At 36.4% G+C, this 26,145-nt stretch overlaps 1 protein-coding gene across 2 annotated transcripts; it reads right to left on the bottom strand.

Annotated features, from left to right (window-relative positions):
- Positions 1-17,416: 17,416 nt before the first annotated feature.
- On the bottom strand, positions 17,417-24,404 carry LOC110872991. 2 transcript variants are annotated; one of them, XR_002554853.2, is made up of 5 exons: positions 23,512-24,404; positions 23,180-23,253; positions 22,916-23,065; positions 18,029-18,114; positions 17,417-17,553 (listed from the first exon to the last, which is right to left on the bottom strand). XR_002554853.2 is itself a non-coding variant. In XM_022121890.2 (4 exons), the coding sequence occupies exons 1-3, from the start codon at positions 24,355-24,357 to the stop codon at positions 22,945-22,947; spliced, it is 1,041 nt and encodes a 346-aa protein (XP_021977582.1). In that variant the 5' UTR covers positions 24,358-24,404; the 3' UTR covers positions 17,924-18,114; positions 22,916-22,944. The 2 variants fall into 2 exon arrangements, 1 of the variants encoding a protein (XP_021977582.1); XM_022121890.2 differs by lacking the exon at positions 17,417-17,553 and having other exon boundaries at positions 17,924-18,114.
- Positions 24,405-26,145: the final 1,741 nt, after the last annotated feature.

Raw genomic sequence — 26,145 nt, 5'->3', positions numbered from 1 at the left:
GAATCATGTTTAAAATATACTTAAATACCCTTAACGGGTCAAAATAAGCATACGAGCGAAAACGGGTTTAAATTGTGTAAGAAACCTGTGATTAGAACCTAACATGGTAGATAACATTAATTTGAAGAGGTGCACGTGAAATAGGGATCAAACAAATATGTTTGTTTGATAAAATGCATAAACGGGTTAAAATTCGGTAAAAAGGTAATGAGTCGAAGGCTTAGAAGTCCCAACATTTATTATGTCGGATGTTGGATTTTAACTCCATAAGATGGAGAATTAAATTATGGACGCGTAGGAAAAAGAATCGGCTAAATCGGACTTACGGATCCAAAGTTATAACCATTTGAAGCTGAACTTAGTGAAAATCCGGAGCTGGGCGGATATGCAAGTCCAGTTTCTGGACCTGCTGGAAAACGTATTCCCCCGCGCCACGCGACGAGGGTAAGAGAATCTAGCGCGACACGCGGGGCCACCGGCGCCACGCGAAGGTCCGTCGCGACATGCGATAGGACGAAAATTGTAATTTTATTTTATTTTTGACGAAAATTGAAATTATGTTAAGACTAACTTTTTAAGTGGTTTTGACTCTAGGTACAAATGGGGTCCTTCCGGATGGTGATCAAGCATGCTACCAAGAACCGAACACTACTTTTTTGAAGCTTCCGCGTTAACTAATTGCTACTCATGTTATGAATGTTTTAAACTAGTCGGTGGTAGTTGACTAGTAGATGTTACTTTCAAACTTTTATTTTGTACTTTTGATTAACCTAGGTACTTTATATATATAATTAAGTATCTTTTATTATATAACATTAGAAATTTTAAACGGTCCTTACATTATAGCTTGTTAGAATAAGCCAATCTTCTTTTTTTATAGATAAAGACAGAAAGAAAGAAGACCAATTCACCTTGTCACACCTGGTACAATTGTACCAGCTTCATCCTTCCACTTTTTTCTCTCTTCTCACCTGAAAAAATATATATTTGTTTATTATTAATAATCAGTTTCATGTTATTTAAAAAGCTAAAAAAAATTGGGATGTTATTAATGCGAATAGAAGTATGAAAATGTGGACGATGAGTACCCTTTTAGTAAAGCATGGCTATCAGTAGCTTGGCCTCGTCCTGCTTTAACATGAATGAACTCAACAAAGAAAGATTATTTAGCATTTGGATGTAGATGAACAGAATGAATTAATTGATTTATTAGATGAGATAAGATCAAACTTACGGGATATGCATTGGATAAATAATTAACTTAAAGGAGATCAATAAGTATCTTAAAAAAAGTCAATCATATCATACAATGTACTATACAAGTTAATAATAGAAGGTAATGATCTAATATACCGTTCTGAAACGCTGAGGACAAGAATCAGTATGTAATCAAATCAGAAGTCCCAAAAGTGACACTGTTATGATAACAGAAACATCAGCAGCATACAACACCACATGAATAGATATGACCCAGCTACTAATCATTCGATTTAGTTCCTCAACGCCTCAAGCAGCACTTTCTATGATATATGCACTGATGATATGATATATGCATTGATGATATGATTAATGATATATGCACTGATGATATGATTAATGATAATCATATTTATCCATTATAATGATTTCAATAAGCTGGTGCATAACCTTGTGTGTGGAGTTTTATTAAGTTTTGCTAATTACTTGGCCTAGAAGTGAACATAGAATACAGAATCAATTCGTAATGGACTTGGTATATACGAATTGGAGAGAGTTTATCCTCTTTTTCCTGAATACTGATTTGCTTTTTTTTAAATAATTTTCAAAAAACAGCAAGCCAGATCTGAAATCTTGCACATCAAAACAGTTTCAAATCGATTTAAAACTGAATCGCAATCCGCCGTAAGACATCAAAACAGATTGAAATGAAACAAAAACAAATTGAAACTTCTTTGAAACTCGTTTAAAATCAATCGAAATCACATAGAATCGCACCGAAACTCGTCCGGGTCGATTACGGACGCGCACCAAATCGACGAAAACCTCCACTTCTTTTCTCTTCCTAACCAATCTCACACACACACACACACTAAAACACATAAACAACAACACAATTATCCAGTTACATACCTGCTGATCACTGTTTCTTGCGATTCGGAACAATCAATCAACAAACAACAACAAAATAAGTCCACCAGAATCACTTTCAAAGCCTTCGCAACAGCACCACACGACGTCGTAGAATCGGTTTCAGTGACGTCACTTTGAGCTCTCCGGAGATTCTCCTGAAACTGACGGTTACTTCTCGCTTTTGATGGATTGTAGAACCTATCTTCTCCATTACGACTATGTCCAAACTGCAATCCAGCTCCTAACATGTTTCGTAAAACCCTAATTTACAACTTCTTCAAATATAAAGCATAAAATAGAATTAATGGTGAAAAAGAATACCTAAACAGCTAATGGTGCTACCAAACCTCTCAGAGATAATAGAAAGATAATATTCTTGATCATGTGCGATGGTGGTCTGCATTTGAGAGAAAAAAATGAGTTTTAGAAAGAGAAAGCTGAGAGATGATAAGATCTGAGAAATTAAAAAGAACTCTTTATAGATATACGATTTGAATTTTGATTATGGAGCCATAATTTTGGATCTGGCAGAGATTTTGAATTTTGAATTTTGAATCGTCAGAGGTTTGGAATGCAGAGGTTTGAAAAGGTGGTTTGGAATGCAGAGGTTTGAAAAGGTTTGGAGATGGGCAGTGGTTTGATGGGCAGACCTTTGAAAAGGTGAAAGTGGGCCAACTTTGAATTTTAAAGTCTTTATATATTAGGCTTTATGATGTAATAATGACATAAGAAAAGCCTTGTTGGACATGCTCTTTAGCTGACACATCAGTTTTTCTTATGTCACTTGGATTTCTCCTTTTATAGAAAGTATAGATAGACTAGGTTAGAACCCCGTGTATTACTAATTACACGGGTTGAATAACTGTAGTTTTATATATTAAATAATAAAAAGTTATATCTTTATGAACCTCGTATATTGTACGGGTTAAATAAATGTAATTTTATATATTAAATAATAAAAAAATATATCTTTAAAAACCATGTGTATTACACAGATTAAATAATTGTAATTTTGTATACTAAATACTAAAAACATCGTATCTTTAAAAAACATGTGTATAATCGGGTTGAATAAATCTACCAAATAATAAAAAATTACATCCTTAAAAACCCCGTATATTACACATGTTGAATAAATTTAAAAAAGAGTTATATCTTTAAAAACCATCTGTATTACAAAGATTAAATAAATGCAATTTTGTATATTAAATACTAAAAACGTCGTATCTTTAAAAAACCCATGTATAGTCGGGTTGAAAAATCTACCAAATAATAAAAAAAATATATCATTAAAAAACCCCGTATATTACACGTGTTCTAAATTTACATAGCAAATGATAAAAAGTCATATTTTTAAAAACTCTGTGTATTACACGGGTTATAAAATTGAACTTTGAATAGTAAATAATAAAAAAAAATAAAAATCCCGCGTTTTACACGAGTTGAATAAATATAATTTTGTATACCAAATAATAAAAAAAGTTATATTTTTAATAAATTAGGATAACATTTAGTATTAATAATTATGGGGAAGGATGTATAGAAAACCCACTTTAATTTAGAAAACCCGGGAAACTCAAAGCTCCCGATGTTTTTTTTTTTGAAAAAATTACACATGTTATATACATGTTTTTAAGGGTTTTGGTCAAAAAAAAAAAATCAAAAAAAGCGCCGAGTAGATATTTTAAAAAAAATAAACAAGTTTTGGTGTAATACATGTTACATTCATCTGACATATTTGTAACATGTGTTACACCAAAACTTGTTTATTTTTTATTTTTTAATATCTACTCGGCGCTTTTTTGATTTTTTTTGCCCAAAACCCTTAAAACATATATATAACATGTGTAAATTTTTTCAAAAAAAAAAAAAACATCAGGAGCTTTGAGTTTCCCGGGTTTTCTAAATTAAAGTGGGTTTTCTATAGATACTTACATTAATAATTATTTATCCAAACAGGTTATGATGTGTCCTATTCTTTAATTTCTCTCAAGGTTAAAGACCATATGTAGAGAAATATTGAAATCTTTGGCTCTTTGTATCGGGCATCACCCCTTTGTGTTGGAAAGAAACATACAGTTGTTGCTGGTCCATTGCCCTTTGTGTTGAAAGACTTTGATGTTAAAATTATATCATATATATATTTTTTTGTTTCAAAAACATTGTCTTATATCTGTGATTTTATTGGAGAATTTTTTAACAAAGATTTAGCCAGACAACCAACGGAACAAGAACGTATCAAGGTATTCACTTCTATTGCGTTGTTTACTAACCTTATGCATAGAAACGTTTTCTATGTTATTAGATTGCATTATTATGTATTGTTTCTTTTTTTTTTTTTTTTTAATTTTAAACAGTTAGAAAAGATTCATAGTTGATTTTATGGTAATTAAAATCACTGGTGAAAAGACAACCTCACACATACGCATTCCTACAAGCAATGGGAGATCATGGAGAGTAGAAGTTGAAAAGCTTGAAAACACTTTGTATTTAACAACTGAATGAGATACGGTTGTAAGAGACCGCGACTTGGGTGCTTTTTTTTCTTGTGTTTCGGTTGGTTGGTCAGTCCCCTTTAAACATACCTTCAGTCCTTCCTTCATTTTAGACCTTCACTAGAAGATGATTCCTCATTCTGCATAATCTTGGGTATTAAGAAGAAAATTATATCGTATTCATTTTCCTTACACTATTTTAGCTTTATTTATTTGTCCTTACATTATACATTAAATTTATAGTAGTCTTATGAGTGGAATGTTCATAAGGTAGAAAATGGATGGTGAGTTTTGTGTTAGCAGTGATGGATGGATCAAAGTTGTAGCAGATATTCCATTGGTTAGCTATTTATGATTAGATTTTCAAAATGAATGTTTATCTTTCAAACAACATTGAGGTGTTGCAAGAGAAAGAGAATGTTGAAGGTCATGAAGAGCCTCCGGAGGATATAGCGACTGTTTCAGATGAAAGTTCTGTTGAAGATGATTGCGCCCTTGCCTAAAACATCACCGGTCTCTTTGTATTTTTTATTATCTTTTTCAAGTATACCTATACTAACATCTCCATAAAAATTATTGTATTTTTACATATAATTTTCTAAATTTCACATTTCTTAATATCTTTAGTTGTAGCGCATTCCGATCAAAATTGTACAAGTTGTTGAAATTGAAAGCAGAACAAAATTGTACAAGTTGCTGAAATTGAAAACAGTTTTTGAATATGATTTTCAATGAAGGACCTGTATTTGTGATGTTGGTTTGGACAGAGAAGTCCAATGGGAATACAAGGTATGTTCGTTTATGTTTTGAATGATTTAAATGCTGTACATTTTACATTATATTTACTTTTTCTAATGTTGTATTTTGAAATATGAAGTTATATTTATGTTTTGGTTTCCATGAGTTGAAACTATCAACCTTTTCGAATTGGAGCTTCTAAATCAGAAAACTGAATTTCAATTCCTAATTTGTAAAAAAAAAAAAAATCATTCTTATTTATTATATCATCGTATGCTTATTTGGAGGAACATATTTTCATGCTTAATTTTTTTTTTTTTTTTGTGATATATTCAATTCATATACATTTTACACTATGAAGTATAATGATTATAGAATAAAAAAGTAACAAATTATTAATACATACACCATTAGTGTTTATAAATTTGTGAATTATGTTGTTTTCAATTTTTAATACATAGGCCATCAGTGTTTATAGATTTATGAATTATACCGTTTTCAATTATATTGTTTTCTTTTGTAGTTCTTTTATTTATACACTTATGACTTTGAGTAAATTAAATTGTTCAACCCGTGTAGTACACGGGTTATAACCTAGTATATTTAATATAAGATAAGTAGGAAAGAGAGTATTTGTTTTAAAAATGTATTAAATTAACAATTTAGATTTAAGGATAATATTTTATTAAAATATGATAAGATTTAATATTAATTTATTATTTATTTATTTAGTTAATATAAGATAAATATAGATTTGAGGATACCTTCAGTGATGTATAAATACTAATATCTTTACTTACAAGATAAGAATTAGTGTATGAACACAATATATTAATTCACTTCCAGATATTAGCGACATACATTCCACGATATTCTCTAATGAATAAACATGTTATTCCTGTTACTTAAAACTATTGTTTATAAAAAGTTGGATAGGTGGATCGAAAATCTAGTTTTTTTTTAATCATACATTACCATTGTAGATTACGTCTCCTTTTAAGTTCCTTGATCCTACACCCTCTTTGACCGTAAGTTTGTAAATGTCTGAATAGTTTTGAACTTATTGAACATACTTTGAGAAATGAGAACAACCAACTCTCTAACGGAAGTTTAGTTTTGTTTCTTGAATATTGGTGAGTTTATATGCAAAATATATACTCCAATAGTTAGCGTTAAGAAAACTTTTGCAAAATATATATGAAGAAACATGGAACTAAACTGGTGATTAATTTGGGTTTATGCTTCAACAATAAGGTTAATTTTCTTGGCTTTCTCCGAGTTGTGGGCTTAATCTTCCTGCAAAACACGAAAACACCCCGTTAAGCTTGTTAAGAGGGGGGAATAGGGGGTTCTCCTCTTAACTACTCTCCGGCGTGAGAATAAGTATGTGTTTTGAGGAAATAAGTGTGTGATTAGTAGTGAGAGAGCAGAGAACAGAATGCTTTAACCTGTGCATGAAGGCTCCTATTTATAGCCGAAGTAGTGTAGAAGGAGATGGGTTGATGGGCCTTGAGCCTTGAGTCGACAAAAAGAAATATTCTTCTTGTCCCCTCTGCCACAACCGTTAGTGCTTCTAAGGGAGGATAGAGTTGGCGCACGCTGAATGGATACACGTGTCCTTACCATTGTCCTTGTTGTCTCTCTGTCATCAGCAGGCGAGTGGAGATCATGGAGCAGATGTCGTCGCACGCTGATTGGTGCCACGTAAGCGTCCTTGTCTACCTTCTTGTCTCATGTACGATTGTTAATCGTGGAGCACGATAAGATACAGCCTATTGGACGCTGATTGGACAACTTCTTTGCCACTCGTACTTTTGTACTGCCCTAATGCGCTTTTGCCCTCCACGCGGCCTCTGGGGTAAACCCGTATAGCCGGCGCGAGATCCAGGAAGTGAGGGTTTTAATCTAGGAAGCTAAGTGTGGAATTTCGGTCTAATTTTTGCTTGGCCTCGCGCGCGACCCAGGCTTTACCTAATTAGTCGGCATGAGGTCCAGAAAGAAGACAAATTAATGTAGTAGGAGTATGGTCCTACACGCGACCTGATTAGTTAACGTGAGTTTTTGGAACCATACCCCTTGATATACTCAAATAGTTAGCGTTAAAAAAACTAGTGTTACATTTTAAAAGAAAGGTTGTCTGACTCAGCTCCTCATCCACATTCCACAATACCAAATCATTTAATTATCATTACTTATCAAAGAGTAGATCTAAATGCTTTATAGTTTGTTTTCAGTTTCTATTTTTTCATGCAAATTGATCCATCGTTGGAGATTTTAAAAGTTTTAAACCGTTATATATGTACATCTTCAATAATTGTTTTATTTGTGTAGGGTAAAGTTCTTGTATAAATAATCTTAACATACTATCAAAGTTACTCTACAAATATACCTAAAAAAACCTAACCACTCCCCCCACCCCCAAAAAAAACCTAAACCCCCACCCCCCCCCCCCCCACCCCCAAAAACCTAAAAAAAACCTACCCCCCCCCCACCCCCCAAAAACCCAAAAAAAAAACTTAACCCCCTCCCCCCCACCCCCAAAAACCTAAAAAAACCTAACCCCCCACCCCCAAAAACCTAAAAAAAACCTAACCTCCCCTCCCCCCACCCAAGCTAAAATGCTAAAAACTAAACCCCCCAAAAAACCTAAAAAAAATCTAAAAAAATAAAAAAAAAACACACAAATTATTTTATTTTTTTTAACATTTTTTATTAAAAAATCGCTACTTTTAGTAGCAGCCAAATTTTTTTTTTTTTTTTTTTTTTTTTGCTAACGAAATGTAGCGATTTTTTAATAAAAAAGGTTAAAAAAAAATTGTGTTTTTTTAGGTATTTTTGGTTGTAACTTTGATAGTTGGTGGTAATTACAAAAATGCCACCTTGTCTTTTTGGATTTTCCTTCAATTTGTATGTTTAGTATGTTAAGATTATTTGTATTTGATCTTTTGCCTATTTGTGTATAGGTAAGCTCCTCTATAAAATGTAAGAAGCCATCATGATATGACACATGTATTTTATTAAGGAGTAGATGCGTTCATATAATCTTATGCAAAATGTAAATAATAAAATGTGCTAAATACGTTCAAGCAAACGTTTAGAGAAACCTAAATTGTAGAAACTCTAATATAATATCAACACTTGTTCTATCAAGCATGACATACATAGCTCTGTTTATAGGCAATATTCATAACTAAAACATTAGGCTCATTCAAAATAACTTACATATTAGCTATAATAAAAGATATAACCGAATTACTAATTCTGACCAATACAGCAAACAAATTACACTTAATTCAAATAAATAATAAAACCAACCATCTAAAATAAAACCTAAATTCTTACAAAAGTCCTTTTTTGAGTTATGAATCATTAAAGAACTTTTCTACCACATTTTCAGTAATTCATAAACAAGCCAATTATTCAAGTTATTGATCCCCTTTTTTTAACAGCAAAACGCAACTTTTATTAGGCTAATCGGTGTGGGGAGCGGTTTAGGGTCGGCGAGGGCCGGCGACGCCCCGGCACACCATCCCTCTAGGTTCGTCCCCGTCCTTACCGTCTTCCTCAAGACGTTCTTGCCGTGCCTCCACAATACAAAAATATGCCATTTAACAGCTAGTTTTTATAAAAAAAAAAAAAAAAAGAATCAAATGCCTCTCTAACAGCTATTTTTTTAAAATAATTAATTAATTATTTTATCTTTAAATACACATCTTTCACCCCATTTTTTAACCATTCCAACTCAAAATCTCTCTCAACTTTATAAAATTCTACAATCTTTTTTATAAATTTTGCCACGGATCCATACAATCCAAACAACCCGAACCCAAACCCAAACGCAAACACAAACTCAAACCCGAACACAAACACAAACCCAAACCCGAACGTTTTCTCGGTACCTGGCTATTATCCAACAATGGATCCGAGTTGGTCGGCATCCCAATTTTCTTTCTCGGGTTTTCAACAAATCCCCAATGCCTTCGCTTAAAGGAACCAAATGCAATCCATGCAACAAATGCTAATGCGAAACTTGTTCAACTCACAATTGCAATCGCAACCACAACCTTCAGCGCCACCGGTAGAATCGTTTCAACCCGTAGAATGTGAAGTTGAAGAATAGGTGTCACACCCCAACCGATGGCGGAATCATCGGGGCATGGCACTGAGCGAAACAGATTGTCCAGGAGTTTCCATAACAATTATCATCACTATTTAGTTTAAATTAACACGTCCAATACCGTGTCCCAAATAACAAACAAATTATTACAGATAACAACTAGTCAAATATTCTGTTCCGACAACTCAGATTTAAATAAGACACATAAATATTGTTTAAATGCTCCTAAAGACCCAGCCTGACAAGATCTACAGACAACTATGCTCTAGTTGCTCTTTCCTGACAGACAACTATTTGTTGGGGGCCTCTAGAGCTTTATTCTAGCCTCGCTTTCCTAGCAAGCAAACATCTTAAACACCTGTCACATACGTTAAAATAAAGTCAATACATATAATGTAAAAGTGAGCATACAAGTTTGATAATAGCATATAGAGTTCGAAAGAGTTTACGCATAACCAGCACGTACACAGAGGAAAACGAAGCATGTTAATTATCGACATGGACCTATCGATACCAATGACTGCGGGTTGACCGTCCGAGACGGTTCGCAATACATGATTACCACCGTAATCCATGCAAGTAATTGTCCTTAACAACCCCCGTGTGAACGGGTGCTGAGTCCAAACTATAGTACTACGTCGTTAAGGCAGGTAGACAGCATTCCACGTGTAAACACAATCAACAAGCATTCATCTAGTCACGTAATACATGCGATTCGGTTAGCGTTCAAATAATTGAGTAGTGTGTTCGAGAGTGATTTTGATAAGTAACGTATGTAACACCCAAAAGTGCTAAAAGCAAAAAGGGATCGAGTATACTCACATCGATTGCTTTGATGGATTGAAGGGAGCGCTTGGGAGTAGGGTTAGCCTGAATAGTTCGATAGCATAACGATGAATAACACGTAGAATGGAAACAAGTGTAAGTGGGTCGAACAGCCTTGTCGATCGATCAGTTGGTTCGATCGAGTGGGTTGTTCGTTCGGCTGGACAATCCGTTCGGACAGCCTGTTCGATCGGCCGGTAGGCTCGATCGGTTGGACTGTTCGAGTGGATTGTTTCTTCCTTTGTGAAGGATGTGTTTGTGTATGATGGCTTGTCCTTTTGAAGTTTTCGTTGCAGTATTTGAGAACTCTGAAGTGTTCTTACCTTTCAGGTCGATCGAACGATCCGTTCGATCGGTCGGCATAACCGATCGGTTAGGAACTTCAGTAGTAGTCCTCATCAGGATGTCACTCGATCGAACAGCCTACTCGATCGAATAGCATGCTCGATCGGGTGGCATTCTTATACGACAAACGAATTGAACATCGATTAAGTGTTGAAGCATAGTATCTCATGATCCGAGGAGTAATGTTGACGAACAGCTGTTCGATCGAACAGTACCTCGTTCAATACCATACTTCATGAAATTTTTAAGTTGTGGGGCCATATGCTAGCCGATCGGCTGGCCTGGTAGATCGGCTGGCATGTCCGATCAGTTGGGCTGTTCGTTCGAGCATCCTGACCTGGTCGGCCTGTTCGTCTAACACTTGGCTGCTCTGATTATCTGGCGTTATATTGAGGTACTTTGACAACGAGCTTAACCAGGGAACCTTCGTTCTTACTTGTTTCTCCTGCTCGGACAGGAATCACCCAAATCCGGTCAGTGAACGGTTCGGAATGGTGGTTTGACGTTAAACCCAAAGTCGGTGAACCTTGTGGGTAGAGTCCGAATCTTGAACCACTCATCCACTAGAATGATTGGTGAGTTGACTCAAGCTTCGTTTCTACCGGTTCGAAGGCATTGAGTGTAAAAGAGTTGAAAGAAAGTTGGAAATCCTTCTTTCAATCCTTCACAACATGTAAATGTTTAGATCTTTGGTAGATCTTAGTTTGTCTATGTGGAAATCGGTTAGATCCGAGCTATTCAGGGTGGATTGAAGCCAAAACATGATGTTCTTGAAGAACACCATGATGACATCATCCAAGAATGCTTAGATCTTGGTGATTTCACGGTTAGAAATCAAAAATTGAAAGATAGAAAGGTCTAGGAGCATGTTTTGATCAAGAAAGTACAAGATTTAGGATGAAAACTTAACAGAATCCGAAGAAATCTGAGAAAAGAAGGGGAGCACGAGCTGGTCGGTCAGAGCTTTCCAAAAGTGGTAAAGAGTGACAATGACAGCCCTATTTATAGGCTCCAAAAGAGGAAAGGGCTGGCCGATCGGCTGGCATCCCGATCGGACAGCCTGCTCGATCGAACAGTCTGTTCGATCGGCTGACAGCCTGGTCGATTAGCAGCCTGGTTCGAGTGTTCGGTGCGACAATTTTCGATATTTCGATTTCGATTGAAGACGATACGAGTACGATAGAGTTTCCTATTCAAATTACTTTCAGTCCCAACTACTATATCTAACATACAATCATCTATATTTCACCCTATCCTTACGTTACCAATTGTCGTAATTCGATTTCGATTGCATTCGGTTTGAGCTTTGAGTTTCGATTCGAGTTTCGATTGATCACCACACAAAACATAAAGTAAACACGCACAGGTAACCAATGTTTTAAAATCCGGTTTTTTAATCATACCGGATTAGGCACAAAAATGGTTTAACCGGTTGCACCGGGTTGTGCCGGGTGGTTCAACCGGATTGACTAGTTAATTGTATAATTTCATAAATTACAACATTAACTCAAAAAATAATCCAAAATTGGATTAAAATAGAAATCTGGAACAAACGATGGGGGTGATGGAAGTCTAGAACAAGTCACGAATAATGGAGTGATGAAACAAGTTTTGAATTTTGATCGATGGAAATAAAATATTAAATGGAACAAGTCACGAATGATGGAGTGATGAAACAAGTTTTGAATTTTGATCGATGGAGATAAAATATTAAAAGTTGTTAGGTTAAAGCTAAGAGTAAACATGGAGATGGGATGATAAAAAGTAAAATCCCAACCAAAAAACAGACCTGAGACGGTACCGGTATAACGGTTCAAACCGGTATACCGGATTTTACCGGCGGTACAAAGTCTATGCCGTTTCTCCTACTTACCGGGGTGTTTCGTACCGGATTTACATCCGAAAACGGTAATACCGGTATAACCGGCCGTTATTTACCGGTTTTTAAAACATTGCAGGTAACACATGAGGCACACACACACGTATAGCAACAACCAAAGTTCGTGTAATTCGAGATTTGAGTTCGATGATGGTTAGATCGGTTTGATTACTGATTAGTTAAATTTACCGCATTGTTACTTCCTACTATTCACAGTCGTAAATCGGTTCGCGTCGATCAAACATTCGATTGCTTCGATGCTTTCTGATTACAACACTTACTCCACATAATACAAATAAAACACAAAATAGACTATTTACAGTCAAAGAAAGTCAAAGTTGACTTGGACTCTGACTTTGACTTTAACATTCGAAAACACGGGGTGTTACAATAGGTTCCAGAGACGCAACCCCAAACCTCGAAACGGAAAAAAGGGAAGCAAGCGGCGCGTCTAGCCGGTGATCAACCTTCGAGAGCCAAGCCACAACCTTGGTCAAAGATCGAGGAGGAGACGTTAGCTAAGGCATGAATTAACACATCAAAATGCCCCATTGTTGGTATGTAAAAATATATAAATTTTATACTAAAAATATATAAACTTTACAATTTTAATATATAGCTTTTGTTACATTCTAAAAATACAGGTAACAACCAAATTGGTGATGGTTTTTGGAAAGAAATATTAGGAAAGTTCCTTGCGATTATGGAACAAGGTTCGTATCGCGATCTCAATTCCGTCGCTTCGAAGTAGCGAAAGATGCATCCGGTCGTGAACCGATTTGCCGGGACATATAATAATTTATATGTTAATCGTCCTAGGGGGTAGAGTGACGAAGATGTTTTTAAAGAGGCGATGTGTAGATACGAAGATGAGCATCTGGTCATTTTCCCACACGTCCGGGCATGGGAGGTTATGCGAACGAATAAGAAGTGGGCGCCGGTTCCAAACAAGGTTGCAAGCGCTAAACGGACAAAAATCTCGGAGACCGGAAGTTATAGTGTAGGGGGCTCGAACGCACAATGTCAGATAAATATAAACGACGAGCCGGAATTTGATGAAGAAGAACACGTAGTTCTATAGGAGGCACGTCCGCAGGGTAGGGACAAAGCCAAAAAGGCAGCGGCTGCAAAAAAACAAGCCTCATCTGGGGCGGTTCGAAAATGGACCTGATGGCCTAGTTCAAAGTAAACACCGAGGTCACAACCCAAAAGGTACAGACGAAGCAACGTGAAGTGGACGAACCGGTTCGGTTAAAGGAATGGAAGATAATGACAGCCGATATCAACCCGTATCCAAAAGAATACCGTCCAATTTTACGTAAAATGAAAGAAAAGATCGCTAAAAATGGAATTCTTAGGATTTTTAATTTTTACCAATCTAGTATTTTTTAAGTTATGTAATGTTTTTTTTAATATTAATGATTTTATTTTATAACTTATTAAATGTTGAAAACATGTTGAATTTAAAATAAATAAATAAATAAAAATAGGGGGAGGCCCATCCGCATCTAATCCCACTATCGGTACTGGTTATACATGCTTGCTTTATAAATCTTGTAAGAGCCTCCATAGCCAAAATGAACAAAAACGGCGATAATGGATCCCCTGCCTAAGACCCAGAGAGCAATCAAATTCCCTTGTAGGAAACCTGTTAAGAAGAACCGATGCTCGAGCGGAGGATATTAAAGCCATGACCCATTCTATTCATTTAAGCGGAAAACGCATTTGCTCCAAGACGGTATCCACAAAGCCCCAATTTAAGGAATCATACGTATTTTCAATGTCAGCCTTTAACAAAAAACCCCTTTTCTTATTCCTTCGCATCCAAGAAATAACCTCGTTTAAGATTAAAGGACCGTCCAAAATACTTCTATTAGCTACGAAAGCCGTTTGTTCTTCCAAAGCCAAACCCCCAATCACCCGTTTTAAACGATTAGCAAGAACCTTCAAAAGGACTTTATTTATACACCCAACTAGACTGATGGGTCTAAACTGAGAAAAGTGTATCGGGTCTTTCACCTTCGGAATAAGAGCAATGAAAGACGAGAAGCACCCATGGCTCAACGACCCGCGACAATAAAATTCATCAAATAATTTTTTAAAATCCCGCTCCAAACCTCCCCAAAACATCTTTAGGAACCGGAAATTAAATCCGTCTGGACCGGGAGCTCGATCCCCTTCGCACTCCCAAACGACTCCTTTAATCTCCACTATGGAAAACAGGGCTACTAAGACATCTGCCTCTGTTTCTGAAAGTACAGCCAGGTTTGGGAAAGAAAAGTTGGGACGAGACCGGATCGGCTCCTTATATTTCTGGAAAAAAAAATCTGCCACTGACTCTTTAAGAGCCCGAGGATCCGTCACCCAAGAGTCGTTTATCAGAAAACCACTTACTCGGCTATTTTCTGTATTATACCCCAAAATTCCATGGAAAAAAGAACTATTCTCGTCCCCCTTTATAGCCCAGCGAATTCAAGCCTTTTGTTTTACATCCAGCACCCTCAGCTTTTCGGTTTCGGATACAACCTTATAATTTCAATCATTTCAATCATAGACTTCAAGTTTGTTAAGGTCTGATTGCACCTATCCTTCTCCGCCTTTTACCCAAAGTTTAATTATATTCTTCATCCACTCTAGTTTAGTAGCAAGAGCTAGATCTGCAGGCCCGACGAAACGAAAACCCATACACAACCTCTCCACATACGAAGAAAACCCGAGAATTTCAAACCACGAATCAAACACCCTAAACGGGATGTGACCAAAATCTACCGGAAACGTAGACAAAAGTACCGGACAATGATCTGAACAATCCCTAGGCAGGGCGGTCAAAGCTGCCCTGGGCCACTTCTCGATAAAACCCCGACACACAAAAATACAATCTAGCTTACTCAGTTTATCTTCCCTGTCAGATATGTATGTAAACGAATGGCCTCCCATATTATACTCTACTAACTCCACGGAACCGATAAAATCATTAAAATGCCCAGCATGTGATGCCACAAAAACAGAATTCAACCTTTCACTTAGATTACACACGTCATTAATATCCCCTGCTAACAACCACAACCCCTCCAAAGCAAACCGATGCTCCAAGATCTCCCGCCATAGAGACCTACAAGCCCCCGCGTCGTTCGGAGCATGTATATTAACAATATTCAGTTTCACCCCAAGAGTAATCAACTCCCCGACCACAATCAAATAATGTGTAGACCTAATTACATTGTGCTTTCTAAAAACACTCGGGTTCCATAAGCAACATAAACCTCCCGACTGACCCAAAGAATTAACAACTTCACAATCAAATAATGTGGAGACCTAATTACATTGTACCCGAGCCTGTGCATCTGGGAGGTGAGCTATATTCCTTTGCCGAAACTTGCTCTTTAGCCCCAAAAATATTTTGCTCTTCACCCTTCTTGTTAATCTCCATGTTAACTAATTCAGAGTAAGGAGCATTCAGATCTTGAGGGATCTCTTTAGAAGGTGTCTGAGCATTAAAATCTGCCTGAGAGGGACCTAAAGCGGTTGTTGACATAACTGGGCTAACAGCTCTCCTTGGCCTTTTCCTATTTCTTTTTGGAGTACTAGACCCCACCAAAAACTCCTTAGGCCCAATATCTTGCTGGCCAAACTCAACTTCCCCTGGGATTTTTGAAGAATTATCGTTGGGACCTACACTCCTGCGTCGCCTTTCAGAAGAGATTTGGTTGTTCCCAGAAAACTTTTCCCACTCAAAATTTGGCTAACCCCATGCTCCTGTTCCCATACGGCTTGTTACCCCTCCAGAAAGTTATACACTTCGTTTCCATTACGAAAAATCAGATACATGCATCCCTCCTAAGTACAAAATACCCGCTTCCTCGAACCCCATCGAGGCTAACAACCTTCGCAGGACTTGCATACTTTTGACGTCCACTACCTCAGCCAAAGCTGATCTCCCCACGCAATGTTTCGGATATAGCGGGCGCCATATGTGGCGCCATAGCTTCCATGTATGACCTATGTGGCCGTTTTACCAATGTGGCGCCATAGCTTCCATGTATGACCTCCCTTCCATCCTAACACCTGACCCCAACGACAAGTCTTGACTTGGTACACCCTTTGAAACCCAGGTAGGATCCCGGTTATTATTCGTTGAAACATCGAACTTCCTGTTGAATCTGTCATACTTCGCCAAGGATACACTTAACTTAGCTTCAAAAATCTTCACATTGTTCATTCTAACCACCGCTTCATTGAGATTACCCACCTTCTCCAACCTTACAAACCCGAAAAAGTTACCCCCGGCGTCATTCTTGGGTACGAAGGCATCTCTGACAACCCCAAATGGCTAAAAAGCCTTCCATCTGGATGAATAGTGACAAAGAAAGTAGTAAGGTTTGGAAACTGATCGATGCCCCTGTATTGCCGTAAACGAACATCTCTTCTCCCGTTATTGCCCCCTCGTCTCCCCCCTCTCTCCATATCATTATGAACCATAGTTAACATATAACTATGTAACATATGAATGTAATTACACGTTGAATTACACATTGAATGTAACTGATACAAATTCTAAAAATAATTAACAGAAAAAAAAAACAGAAATTGAACATACGATAATAAACTAGATTTTTAAATTAAAAAAATTGAACCCTTCGTCATTTCTAGCTGTCTCTGTAATTGATATAAATTCTAAAAATAATTACCAGAAAAAAAATGTTTATTTATAGAAAAATGTTCATAAAATATATCCGCAAACTAGCAGACACAAAAGCATTTTGACTCTTTTTGGAAGACTGGCGTAAATTGATAACTCTTTTTTAAACGATCAGTTCTGAAATTAAAAAAAAAAAAGATACCCAATTTAACTCACCCATTTCAACTCGGCCCTGAATAAGAACTATAACTAATGTTAACTAAAACAGATTTAGTAGATTATGCTTTATATTATAAACTAAACCACTTGACAATAATAACACCTTCATTATAGTTATAGAGAGTATAAGTAGCTGGTTTAATAAAACTCATAAGCAACTCTTCGATTCCATCTTCCATCTTCATACCTGTGTTCCCATCATTCAAATATAAGCATCAGTTTTTCCAACACACTACTTGCAACTGATTTTCATATAATTAGAACCGTCAAATAATTATACACCAAATCAACTATTTTTTGGCTGTTGATCACAAAGAGAGATTCCAATCATTCATTCAAAATAAAACAAAAATGTTAAACCAAAATATTTTGTAAACATTTATTAAATAGATAGATATAATAATGGTACAACTTTATTAAATAAAGCAACTTAAAATGTCATAAACACTCTCTTTAGTGATCATAAGCAGCAGCTTGAAGTCTTATATGAACTAAAATAATAACTGGAAAAGAAACTGAATAACTTGATCTAAACACCCAAACACGTGCATGCATGATTACAGAAACCAAGCTTATATAATATCTTCAATCATTATGATGCGTTCTTGTTCAATAAAAATAATAAGAGAAGATATCATAAATAGAATGGATTGGTTGAAAACCTGAAGACCAGATCGAGATGATCGGTAAACAAGTCTCTTTTCATCTTTGTCCATATTAACTGCTGCTCCCGCTGTACTTTCTCGACCTACACAAGCAATTCATAACTCTAAAACATAGTTTTTAAATATTAGGATTAAATGAAAAACAGTATTAGTTACTTGATCTTAAAAAGGTTGCCTTGTGCACATCTGGGTCAAAAATAGGGTTTTGTAGAGGCTAATATGTGAGAATGCAACCACAGGGATGAAAATATCATGAATAGTTTACTTAATAAAATTAAAAAGGCTGATGTCTAAAAGAGATAGAACATATGCAGCTATTGGTTGTACATGAAGCTTATTCAGTTGTACACAGAGCAATGTAAAAGAGATAGTGCATTTACTCCTCGTCCTCGATTTTGAGGACATGTAATGTATATAATCTGCAAATCTCTTGACTTTTCTAAGGTCGCAATAATTTTCGTTGTAGTGTTATAGGTATTCTTAACATCAACCAAGATTACTTGTGCAATTCTAGGATTTATTTTTAATTTCTTGAAGTTTGTAGCGTGAAATTCTTCGCGTAATAATCAAAACATACCATAGTTACCTAATTCGCGGTTCGCTCCGGTACTTACGTTGTTCGGGTACGTTTTCGGTATGGAGGGGGGTAGGTTCATTTCGGTACGAACCGGAACAGTGTACCATGGAGTCCGGTTCGGTGTACACAAATTAAAACAGAAATGACCAAATTCCAAAATTCAAATTGCCAAACATAATGTAAACTAGTGAAGATAGAGGGGGTTAAATGTTTAAATACACAAACTACTTTTATTCTTTTTAAGTAAAAAAACTACAGGTTTTATGGTTTAAATGTAGACTAGTAAAAATAGAGGGGTTAAACGTTGAAATAACTAAACTTACTTAAACCCTAAAACACCTACGCAGCCGCTTTCTTCTTCCCCTTCTTCTTGGTTGTCTTCTTCTTCCCTTTCTTCCTGGTTTCCGGCTGAAAACAACACCGGCGAAGGAATTCGTCATATGGAACGCCATACCTAAGCAACTCGGATCGCCGGACCTAATCAATTTGGATCGCCGTACCAGGACGTTCCAGATCGGTAGCAAATTGCGATTGGGTACACCACGATCCAATACGTTTATCGTGGGTACCCTAGCGATTTAGGCAACTATGAAACATACACATGAATGTATATCAGTGATCACAGTGAAGCTACTTGTTAGAGTTTATGTGTGTAACTATTGATAGTTAATATAGTGTGTGTAACTATTAGCTAATGTTGCTAGAGCCTCGACGTCTTAAAAGCAACAATGACATACAAAATGCACCACAATCAAACATAGAGATTACTTCGACTAGTCAACTACCATAATGCTAAAGATAAAAGCAAATGCAACATAGCAACGAAATGTATCTTCCTTCCTCAAAACCAAACAGTGCTAGTACCCTAACCGTAACAATGAGCTACTTACTTGGACAAACACAGACCAGTTTTCGAAGTGAGGATCATGGAACCATAGAAATTTGACCAAAAAGGAAATAAAAATATATAAACTCACATGATCATAGAGTCATAGTAGATGAGCTTTCTGTAAGTTTTGTGGAGGTTATCCATAACTGGAACATCCATGTAGAACTACCATCACTGAAAATGTTTACAAAATGTTTCCTAAGTCCATATATACTACAAAGAAACACACTTAGGATATGTTCGCGAACCCCTAGTTGGACTTCAGGTCTTCAACACCACAAGTCCACTTTGACAATAATGATTGAAAGTTGAGAAAAAAACGTCATAAATTTGTCTCCTGGTCAACTCATCGGGTTTGAAATGGAAAGCATTCAAGCAATAGAAAAGTGTTTGCTAAATGGGCAGATTGAGTATACTTTTGATAATAATAGTTCTAATGGAATTTCAACTGAGTATTTGAATTCCTTGTTTTTTTGCGAATTAGGATAAGTCTGTTGCTTTGAACTCACATCAAATCATAGTTGTTAATGGCGAATAGCGACAAATATCAATAAGGTATATGCTACATAGTGAATAACGATAAATAGCGGGCGGCTATTTTATAAATAGCAATACACTAGATTTTTTTTATTTTATATGTATATTATATCAAAATACCCTGGTATATATGCTATTTACATGTATATTTAACAAAAACCTAAGATCCAGCTATCTTATAGCTATATTTCATTGCTATTTATATTAAAAAAAACAAAAAAAAGTGTCGCTATTCTCGCTATCCATCGCTACAACCCTAATAGAGACACTAGACCTATACGCTACGTAGCGCGGCGATCGCTACGATCGCTATTGACAACTATGCATCTAATGTGTAGCCTAACTTGATTGTTCGAAAATGGTATACTCAAGTAGGTAAATCGGATGATGATATTAGAACTAAAGTGATCAAGTCCGGCAATCTTATTATGTTTGCCCAAATGAAAAATATGATAGCACAAAACTTTGGTTTTTAGATGAACTCATAATAGGACTATCAGACGTCGGAAACATGAAAGATATTTTAGAAAGGGTGTTCCATGAATCCATGGAAATGATGGTGAGGATGCACACTTCGGAAAGGACCTTGAGATAGAAAGCTCAGGGAATCAGTCGGTTGATTAGATTATATGATTGGTAAAATGCTAGGAAGTTCACGTGATTTCAGGAACACTATTAAGATGTTTAATTATATACTTACTAATAACTTATGCCGCGTCACAGATCACACTCATTGATTTTGATGGTGAAATTATGCGCTATTGAATGAATGTATGAATGATTCCAATAATACAAGTCTTTATTCTACGGTAACAGTAGGAAAGTAAATTAAGAACTTAACGCACTTATATATTGCTTCGGTCTCGAATATCGATCCAAGGAGTAAGCTTGCTTACAAAAAAATTTTACTTAACGAGAAAGTGAAAGGGACATCATAGATAAAAAAAAAAACAATGAATGCTAACCAACAACTACATGATGAATATGAGAGAAGAAATCATGCTCCAAGTTATACTTCTGAGTCGATCAAAGGAGAACAACCATGTCAAAAGTCAAAACGCGCCATAAGAAATAAAGTTGAAGACGGGTGGGGGGTTGGGTCCAATTGGCAAAGCCATTGGAGTTAAGGTGTTGCTCCCCTTGAGGTCAAGGGTGCGAGGCCCGCCAAAGGCGGATTTGGTGTAATTTAAGGCGTTAAAAAGATAAAAATTATTAAAGTTAAAGAGAGAAGATGAAAATGGAAATGAGTGGAACAAATATTTTGGCACGGTAGAAACTATATAACCCAAGGTTTGCCACTCTCCCATACTATCTTTGTTGGCTATCTGGCTAGAGGTTTGTTAGTGATTCTTCGGGTTTACTGATTATTGATGCATATATTGATTGGGCATAAGGTTTTATTGCACAGTTTTTGTTTTTTTTTTTCATGTATTCTGTTTTTAGTGTCAAAAGGGGCATTTCAAACATTAGATAATTGTACTTTATATAATATGCATATTTAAGTAATTTTCAGTTTACTTAATGTTTTGCAACTTTAGTAGTTGCTGCTATTTTGCAACTTCAGTCGATATTGGTCATTTAGAACTAACTTGTTCAGAACAGGAGCTATGTTTTGCAGAAAAAAATTATATGGCCATATAGGTCAATCAATTAGACATGTTTTCCAAAATATTTGCTGCTATTATTCGTTTTTGTTATGCATCTGGTCCTGTAAAGATTCTGACTACTACAGGTTACCTGGTTTAAAAAGACATAAAGCAAGCATTGCATCAAGTATAGATAGTTGAATAACATTTATGCAATTGTTAAACCACTTTATGATAAACTTCGATCAGATTGTTGGGCTTGGGTGCATAACTTTGTCCTTTAATCTTATGGGGTGATAGTTTTACATATGCTTAACTTTTTTAATTCTTAACTGTTACCAGGTAAAAAACTTTCTAACCATACTTCTATCACATATGCAACATTTGATAACAGGGATAAATTACTGTAGAAACTGATGTTGCAGGTAAGTTTTGATACATTTAACATATGTTGCCTAGGTGCTCAAGCGCAGCCCAGCGAACCAAATGTGCTGCGCCCTGAAAGCCGAGCTTTCCGGGTCTCAGGCGCTGCTTTAGGGCATTTTCTGGCCAAATTTCTGCCAAAAATGGTAATTAAAAAAACCTAAATAAAGCTGGAATCAACCTAAAACAACCAAAACTAGCCTAAAACCCCTAAAAATGAAATTTTATACTATGTGCCTCGCTTTTTAAGCGCGTAGGCTCCGGGCTCCATGCTCGGGCTATGCACCTTGAGTGTGCCTTGGGCTTTTAACAACATAGATTTTTCTGGTAAATTTGTTTTCCCGAGATTAGCTGTTGGTCTGTTGCATCACTACATTTAGAGTCTAAACTGTCCTCTTGACATAGTTCCTCATATACTTGGTGTCAGTTGAGCCGGTTCTGATATTACAGATATGGTTGGCAACATCTCCTTATAGTTTAGCATATAGCTTGCTTAAAACAGCTCAATTTAAGTAGTAGTAACACCCAAGAAGGAAATTTATTGATGCTTATCTGGTTTAACCAAGCACAAAATGGTTTAAACAGAACTCTTAATCGGGATAATTCGGTTCAAATGCCACCTAATTCAGCTCAGTTATCATATAACTTGGAGAGAATTTAAACTACCAAATAACCCAAAACTACATCAGCCAACTAACACCCCTACAAAAGTACAAAGACTAACACAAGCTACAACACCGTATCAAATTGAGTAATATTACAAACCGCAATCTACAGAGTGTTTATGTAAATGCAAACATAGTGAAATATATAGTTTCTTCTCATCATGAAGGTTTGAATGTCTGATTGCAAAAAAGTAAAGAAGAACTCACCTCTGGAAGAACCCTAAATTTGATGTGTTCTATCTTTGCATAGATTTCACACAGCCATTTGAGATGCCTGACGCATTCTTTTTATTTGTTGTTGGGATGCTTTTAATAAGAATGACAGATGAACCTTCATCTATTTGTTTCTTGCAAAAACTGCAAAAAAAAAAAAAAAAAAAAGAAAGAAAGAAAAAAGAACAAGTCCATGAGAGCATGATAAGTGAACAAAGTATACTTTATCTAAACTATGTATCATATGAAGTAACATGCCTCTTTTCTTGTAGTTGGCTAGAATTATCCCGTTTCTTCTCATTTCCTGCTACCACCTTGCCTTGGTCGCGTCCCTACACAATATAACATATAGATATATGAGTATAATTAGCTTTATCTTTCTCAACCCCTTATGTTATATTCCACAAAGAAACCAATCTTTTCAACAGCAACTTGATGTAACAAAGGACCAAAACACTAACAATGTGGCTATTGATATGCAGTGTTCTATGATTAGTAACTACATAGCACAACCGGTGCAGGTGTACGACAGTATTGCGACACAACTCAATCAAGCATAAATTCACAAGGATAAATCAAAAGAGTTCTACCTGATCAGCCTTCAACGAATTACTCAATTTCATCTTCTTTTTCAACTTCTTCTTCGGTACATCGCCACCACTCTCACTCACCCTCTCTTTCCTCTTCTTATCACCATTCATCAACCCCTTACCTTTCCTATCCCCAACCTTCCACACATTCTTACTCCTATACAACACCTTCTCAAACTTCCAACATGGAACACTCGTATCAATAACCGTAACCTCCGTCTGCGAATATGCCGAAAGATCACAATCCCGACCGCCTTTCTCTTCTCCCTCTCCCTCTCCCACTCCCACACACTCCTTCACCTGGCTAACTTCCTTAACCTTCCGCCCACTACTCAAAGAAACCCTATCCTTTCGAGCAGCAGTATCATTCCGAACATCCGAATTCGCCAAAACAACATGAACTCTAGGGCACAGTTGCTTCCTGTTTCTACAACTCTTTTCCATCTTAATTCTCGACTGTTCCTCACACTCTCCCATGTAAAAAAGCTCCGAAAGTACATTGTTTATCAAATCACGCTTTTGTACAGATTTATTATCATCGTCACGCTTTTCGGCGACGAAATTCTCATCGATCAGAGGCTTTTTACAGGTGAATTTAATTACCGATGAATCGGTTTTGTCAGTGGAAGTTGAGAGGAAGTGTTCGAGATCAATGTGATCGGAATCCGGGAAGCCTCTGGAAGAACGGAGGCGGTCGAGCCAATTGGATGATTTGGCGGTGCAAATCATTGGTTGTGCGGCGGTGGGAGGTGGTGGTGGTGAGGTGGTGGTAGGTGTGGGTGGTTTGGAGGAATTGAGAGGTGAAGTTGAAGGTTTGAAATGTGAAATTAGGGTTTCAGAGGGCATGATCGGAAGAAGAAGGTGGAAGAGAGTCGGTGGTGCACCTCTTTTGGTATTTATACGACTTTGTGACTGCCAACCATTTTTATTTTTATTAATAATAAAAATATAACACATGCTAAAATCTTATTTTAACATGGTGTAGGTTATACGGCTCGTATAAAATAAGATAAACTGACAAAGGTTGTGGGCGCAACCTTTGTCAGTTTATTTTATTCTATACGGGTCGTATAACCTTATACGGCCCATATACATCATGTTAAAATAAATTTTGGTCGTATACAACATATACGACAGTTTTATACAGGCCGTATAAGGTTATACGGTATGTATACATCGGATTTCCTTTTTTTTTGGAGTTAATATTCACACGTTAGGGTTTCGATTTCCTACTTTTTAATATTCACAAAATTCGATTTCCTATGGAAATGGTGGCTATGGAAAGAAGGCTATTAGAGAGAACTAGTCATTCTCATATTTCACCAACAAGATCCAAATAGTCTATGTTCAACACCAAATCTCATTCGACCAACAATCAAGATGGTTGACCGCAACACCCGGGTTCCACCAATTTCACTTGTGTCGACCGACGAAAGGCGACTTTTAACTATCAAGGAAAACTGGTTTCAGTTTTCTTTTTTACTTTGAAACAAATCCCATTTCATCAAAGAGAAGGAAAACTCATACAAACGACCAGTTGATAAACATAAAGCAAGCATCGAAGACTCAATAGCAGCAGTTGAATCATTATTATTGTACAGTTTCAACCGTTCAACAACCATGGAAGACTCAATAGCAGCAGTTGAATCATTATTATTGTACAGTTTCAACCGTTCAACAATCAACAACCATGGAAGACTCAATAGCAGCAGTTGAATCATTATTATTGTACGCATTCTTCTTGCATCGATGGTTTGTCATATCAGCGACTGGAGCTATTAGTTAATCTTAAAAAGTTACAACCTTCCTTTCCTTCAATTTCCAGAACATTCTCCCCAAACGAACATTCTCGATATCAAAACATCGTTTAAGCAAGAATCTACGCTCAAGGAGACATGCGTGACAAGGTGGTGGTTTTGGAGGGAAGAGATTCACAGTTACGAGATTTAATTGGGTTACAAATGGGCTGTATCGGTTATTCATATCCTTTTGGGATGGTAGGAGTCGAGTCAATGCTGAGTTTGCTTTTGTAAACTTTACAAATGCAAATGTTGCTATCAGGTTTAAGGATGCATTCCACGGTAAACGATGGGCTTTCTCCGACAGTTCTCGATATCAGAACATCGTTAATAAATACAAGACGCAGGAATTCGTGGATTTAGGTTGGCTATGATCTCTATCCAGTCATCTTTCCAAACTGCAACACACGAACATGTGGTTCCCAATTTGTAAGATATCATCACAAAGCCTCATATTGGTGTAATATTAACTAACTCAAACAAGGTTCGTAGTTCTAAATCCTCAACGTTACTGCGTTTTTGTCAATTCCACATATACTAATTAAAAAAAAGTTGGTTAATTGTATATGGTTCGTATAACCTTATACGGCTGTAACACCTCGTAAAATCACGTCCAATGATGTATTGACACGTGTAATAAACCCTAATAAAGTCAAACATTGAATTTAAGGGACTAATTTTTTCGAAAAATCGAAAACTTTGATTATGAAAGGACTGGAAGTGATAGCATACCTAAAATAAGTTTCTAAATAATCTCTTACGATGTTTATATTCACAAATGAGCCACTTAATGATTAAGTGTAGCCGTTTGCGTAATTAATTAAAAGTTTGCGCA

This window comes from Helianthus annuus, chromosome 8 (genome assembly GCF_002127325.2).
Source record: "Helianthus annuus cultivar XRQ/B chromosome 8, HanXRQr2.0-SUNRISE, whole genome shotgun sequence".
NCBI classification, from domain to species: domain Eukaryota; kingdom Viridiplantae; phylum Streptophyta; class Magnoliopsida; order Asterales; family Asteraceae; genus Helianthus; species Helianthus annuus.
Note: the sequence above shows the minus strand (reverse complement) of the source record. Positions and strands in the feature narration are given on the sequence as shown.